Raw genomic sequence first — 6,000 nt, 5'->3', positions numbered from 1 at the left:
TCTGTGACTGGAAGTCTATGTCCAGTGGTGGACCACAGGGATCGGTGCTGGGACCTTTGCTGTTTGTCGTGTACATTAAAGATCTATGCCGGAATGTGGGGGTGGTATGATCCGTAAGTCCAGATGACACAAAAATTGGTGGTGTGGCAAATACCGAGGAGCAAAGCTTTAGGCTTTGATATACATGGGCTGGTCGGATGGGAAGAACAGTGGCAAATGGAATTCACCCCTGAAAAGTGTGAGGTGATATATTTTGGGAAGATTAACAACGCAAGGGAACATATAATGAATGGTAGGACCATACAAAGTACAGAGGACCAGAGGGAGCTTGCATGACCAAAAATCTCTGAAAGCAGGACAGGTAGATAAGGTGGTTAAGAAGGATTCTTGCAGGTTGTTGCCTGAGCTGGAGTGTTTCAGCTATGAAGAGAGGCTGGTTAGGCTGGGGTTGTTGTCCTTAGAGCAAAGAAGGGGGAGGGGGTATGCCATGTGTTAATACAGTGCCCAGGGGATAAAGTTGTCTCTGTTTTGATTAAATCCCCTGCGGATATTTGAATTTCTTTTCTCGTTCAAAAGACTGGAAACTACTTGAGGATTGAATTGTCAAACATTTATTTAGTTAAGTTTCACATTTAAAACATTTGGCCAGTAACTATCAAAGCCGGCATTCTGTGAAGCCTATCTTTGCTTTGATAAATCTGGTGGGAACTGTGAAGATATTCTAGCTTTCCCACCTCATTCACATCGAGCCAGACAATGAGCCAGATTCATTAATGGTTCAAAGATATTTAACATTTCACATGTGCAAATTCCTAGATGGTTGAATGCAGCATGTAATATTGCTTCAACAATTAAACATCTGGTTAGAGTACTCTGTTCAGTGATGGGCTACACCACACCAGGGAGAATATTGAGATGGCCGAGAGGGTCACTAAGATGTTGGGAGGTACATGAAATCCAAAGAAAAGTTTGAAAACTAGGAAGAGAGCCATTCATATAACAGATTTCAGGGTTGCGGAATAGAGGCAATGGGAGACCACAACACTGTTTTCCAATCATTGGGATAAAGGGTAAAGTTTCGAGAGATATCGAATTGCGAGGATGAGCAGTGCGGATGCAACGTTGCCTCTTGAACCTCCCAAACCCATGGCCACCACATCTAGAAGGACAAGGGCAACACCTTGGGGTTTCCTTCTAGGTCTGGCACAGTAGTTAGCACTGCTGCCTCACAGCACCAGGGGCCCTGTTCAATTCCAGCTTTAGGTGACTGTCTGTGTGGAGTTTGTACATTCTCCCCGTGTCTGCGTGGGTTTTCTCCGGGTGCTCCGGTTTCTTCCCACAGTCTAAAAATGTGCAGGTTAGGTGGATTGGCCAGCCAAATTGCACCGCAGTGTCCAGTGTTAGGTGGGGTCACTGGAAGAGGGCAGTGCAGTGGGCAGTGTAGACTCGATGGGCTGAATGGCTTCCCTTTGCTCTGTAGAGATGTTATAATTCTATGAAGTCACTCACCATCCTGACTTGGAAATATATCGGCCATTCCTTTACTGTCGCTGGGTCAAAATCCTGGAGCTCACTCCCTAACAGCACTAACTACAGATTGCAGTGGTTCAAGAAGACAGCTCACTACTACTTTCTCAAAGGGCAATTAGGATGGGCCTAGCCAGCATCCTGTCTGTTAATATATAAAATTGTCTTTACACAACAGAGGTCATGTCGAGGATTGATAATTGAAATATGTATGGCTTCAGGATCAAATTGGACAGGTGGATGAAGAGAGGTGAATGGAATGAATGGGTGGGATGTAACTTTCCTCTGACATGTAAATTTCCTGTATTTCAATGTGTAGGCATGTAAACACATGAATCTTTCAGCATTTCTTGACGTAATTTCTGATGGCAAAGATCGATATTAAACTCAGCGTTAAGGAAGGAAACACAAATAAGCTACATAAGGAATTATAGCAGGAGTTGCTGGCGTTCCAGATTTTGCAGGGGAGCTCTGACTGGAACAGTAAGTGTGAGTGAATGGGGGAGGGGCAGCAGTAAAGTGGTTGAACTTCAAAAATGTGCAGGTTAGGTGGATTGGCCATGCCAAATTGCACCGCAGTGTCCAAAGTGTTAGGTGGGGTTACTGGAAGAGGGCAGTGCAGTGGGCAGTGTAGACTCGATGGGCTGAATGGCTTCCCTTTGCTCTGTAGAGATTTTATAATTCTATGAAGTCACTCACCATCCTGACTTGGAAATATATCGGCCATTCCTTTACTGTCGCTGGGTCAAAATCCTGGAGCTCCCTCCCTAACAGCACTAACTGACAGAGGTGCTTATGGTCCAACTGTCTGTCGTTCTACAAGATCACCTGGTCACTATCTGTCATGCTGCCCAATCCCAGCCCTGCCTCCCATCTCAGTTCTCCTCCAGAACTTGCCCACAGTGTCCCTCCCTCAATATGCCTTTCTCAAACAGCTGGAGTCTTCTGCTGCTCCTCCAGCATCCAGGGTACTACCAGATCCAGTGGTGCCTCTGCCAGTGCGCCCTGTGCCCAAAGTCCCCTCCAGTCCTCTCAGAGCCCAGCTCACCCTCTCCCCAATGTTCCCAGATCCGGGGTTCCCTCTCCCATTCACCCCAGGAAGCGGGGATTTCCCCAGCACTCCCGGATGCAGCTACGCTCCCAGGGTTGGCAGATTCCAGGAAGCGCCTGGAGGCCACGCGGGAGGCTGTGCATCTCGCTGGCCTCTCGTCAGTGTGAACCCGCTGGTGGGTCAGCAGATGGGAGGAGCGGGTGAAGCCCTTACCGCACACGGAGCAGGTGAACGGCCTCTCCCCGGTGTGAGTGCGCTGGTGTCTCAGCAAGGTGGAGGACTGGGTGAAGCCTTTCCCGCAGAGTGTGCAGAGGAAAGGCCTGTCACCGGCGTGCACTCGCTGGTGCCTCAGCTGGTTAGACATCTGAGTGAAACCCTTGCCACAGACGGTGCAGCGGAAGGGCCGCTCCCCGGTGTGGATGTGCTGGTGCGTCAGGAGGTGGGAGGACTGCGTGAATCCCTTCCGACAAACTGAGCAAGTGAAGGGTCGCTCCCCGGTATGGACAGGCCGGTGGGTCAGCAGGTGGGAGCTGCGGGTGAAGCGTTTTCCACACACCGGGCAGCTGAAGAGTCTCTCGCCTGTGTGGCTGCGGCGATGAGTCTCCAGCTCAGACGGGTAGTTGAATCCCTTCCCGCAGTCTGCACACTTGTAGGGCTGCTGGCCGGTGTGGCTGCGCATGTGGATTTTGAGGTTGGACGAGCGGCTGAAGGCACAATCACACAATGAGCACAGGAACGGCTTCTCGCCACTGTGAACTCCCCGCTTCCCTTCCATCTTCTCTGGCAAATGATATTCTGCTCCCAATGCATTGAGCGACTCTGGCAAATCTCGGTGCAATGTCTGGCAGGAGCTCGATGCCTGCAAATCCAAATGTTCCATATTCCTGCAAATAGAGGGAAAGAGAAAATTACCTGGCATCCTTCATACATTTTACACCTAATAGAGTATTTTAAAAGCATTGTCGTGTCTTTAGGAACAGAAGACTTAGGAACATAGGAACAGTAGGCCATTCAGCCCCTTGAGCCTGTACCGCCCGCCATTCAATGAGATCATGGCTGATCTGTAGCCTAACTTCATATGGATGTCTTTGGCCCATGTACATTAATATTTTTGCTGAACAAAGATGTATCTATATCATATTCAAAATTTACAACTGATCTAGCATCAATTGCCATTTGTGGAAGAATGTTCCAAATCACTACCACCTTTTGCATGAAGAAGTTCTTCTTAACACCTCTCCTGAAAGGTCTGGCCCTAATTTTTAGATTATGCTCCCCCGATCCAGTTCTAGAATCTCCAACGAGTGGAAATAGTTTAGCTTTACTTACCCTGGGCGGAATTCTCTCCCCCCACGCCGGGTGGGAGAATCGCCGGGGTCCCGCCACGACGCCCCGACGCCTGCACGCAATTCTCCCAACCCCCCCAAACCGGCACGGCGAGAATCACGGCTGGCCGCTGGGAGAATCGCCGCTCGCCGTTTGCCACGGGCAAGCGGTGATTCTCCGGCCCGAGCGGCCTGCCCAATACGACGGGTTCCAGCCGGCGCCATCCACACCTGGCCGCTGCCGGCAGGAACAGCGCGTGGAGGCTGGGACGGCCTGTGGGGGGGGGTTCCTGCACCGGGGTGGGGGGGAGCTCAAATGGGGTCTGGCCCGCGATCGGTGCCCACCAATCGGCGGGCCGGCCTCTCTGAAGGAGGACCTCCTTTCCTCCGCTGCCCCGCAAGATCCATCCGACATCTTCTTGCGGGGCGGCCTCGGGGAGGACGGCAACCGCACATGCGCGGGTGACATCATTTACGCGGCGCCGCTTTTACGTGTAAATGAAGTGACGCCGCTCCTAGCCCCCGGGGCGGGAGAATAGGGGGCTGGGAGTGGGCTCCGACGCCTGAGTGAAAACCGGAGGGTTTTCACTCCGGCGTCGGCACTTAGACTCCCGATGGGAGAATTGCGCCCCCTGTCTTTTCCTGTTAATATCTTGAAGACTTCGATCAGATAACCCCTTTGTCCTGGATGGTGTTGAGCTTCTTGAGTGTTGTTGAAGCCACACTCATCCAGGCAAGTGAGGGATATTCTATGACTTGTGAACAGGCTTTGGGGGAGGAGGGTGACAGGACGTGAGTTACTTGCACTGGCAGATGTTTGCCTTTCATTTATTAAGGGACAATTTAGCATTGCCAATCCACCTATTCTGCACATCGTTGGTTGTGGGGGTGAGACCCATGCAGACACGGGGAAAATTTGCAAACTCCACACGGGCAGTGACCCGGGGCCGGGATCAAACCTGGGTCCTCGCGCCGTGAGACAGCGGTGCTAACCACTGTGCCACCGTGCCGCCCTGTTTGCCTTTCAGAAGGTGGGGAAGAAAGACAGTGCAGCTCTGCCAAAGTTCAGTGTTAGGGTTGCTGCTTCTTTTTGATGCACACAAATGACCTGGAGATTGGAATATGGAGGAAACATTCAGAAGAGCCTCTGCTCTGACATTTGGAAAAGTGAGAAAATTCCAAAACGATAGGAAAGTACTGGAAGCAAACAGACTAATAGAATGAGAAGCAGAATGTCAGCTAGAATTGGAGGAAGAGAGGTGATATATTTTGGCAGAAGACATAGGGCGGCAACGAATAGAAAGAATAGACAGTCATGAAGGTTGCCGGTGAAGAAAGAGAACGGAGGGCGCATTGGTGGAGGTCAAAGAGAGTAGATATTGGCGGTACTAGGACACATTGAAACTATGACAATTGAATGTGCTGACACGCATTTAGCGGTTATTGAAGGTGCTGGCAAACATTGAGAGAGGGATATTGAAGGTACTGGCACACAGACTGAGTGAGTGGATATTGACTGTGTGGATATTGCAAATACTGGCATACACTGAGAAAGTAGATATTGAAGGCGCTGGCACACATTGAGTGCACTAAGAAGTCTAACAACGGCAGGTTAAAGTCCAGAAGGTTTGTTCAAATCACTAGCTTTTGGAGCGCAGCTCCTTAATCAGATGAGTGATGAGTGGATATTGAAGGAGCTGGCTCACATTGAGACTGGATGATGAAGGCACTGGGACACACTGAGAGAGTGGATATTGAAGGTGCTGGCACACATTGAGAGAGTGGATATTGAAGGTACAGGCACACATTGAGAGAGTGGATATTGAAGGTGCTGGCACACATTGAGAGAGTGGATATTGAAGGTACAGGCACACATTGAGAGAGTGGATATTGAAGGAGCTGGATTACATTGAGAGTGGATATTGAAGGTGCTGGCACACATTGAGAGTGTGGATATTGAAGGAGCTGGATCACATTGAGAGTGGATATTGAAGGTGCTGGCACACATTGAGAGTTGATATTGAAGGTGCTGGCACACATTGAGAGTGTGGATATTAAAGGTGCTGACACACATTGAGAGAGTGGATATTCAAGATA

General features: G+C 50.0%; 1 protein-coding gene across 1 annotated transcript in view; it reads right to left on the bottom strand.

The window, feature by feature from the left end:
- Nucleotides 1-595: 595 nt before the first annotated feature.
- LOC140420856 (uncharacterized) overlaps nt 596-6,000 on the bottom strand; it is a 245,636-nt gene continuing 240,231 nt past the window's right edge. Inside the window, exon 5 of the mRNA XM_072504945.1 lies at nt 596-3,462. Coding sequence (XP_072361046.1) covers nt 2,499-3,462 — 964 coding nt within the window. The 3' untranslated portion in view covers nt 596-2,498. The remainder of the gene's footprint in view (nt 3,463-6,000) is intronic.

Source organism: Scyliorhinus torazame, chromosome 5 (assembly GCF_047496885.1).
Source record: "Scyliorhinus torazame isolate Kashiwa2021f chromosome 5, sScyTor2.1, whole genome shotgun sequence".
Taxonomy (NCBI): domain Eukaryota; kingdom Metazoa; phylum Chordata; class Chondrichthyes; order Carcharhiniformes; family Scyliorhinidae; genus Scyliorhinus; species Scyliorhinus torazame.
This window is presented reverse-complemented; position numbering and strand designations above follow the sequence as displayed.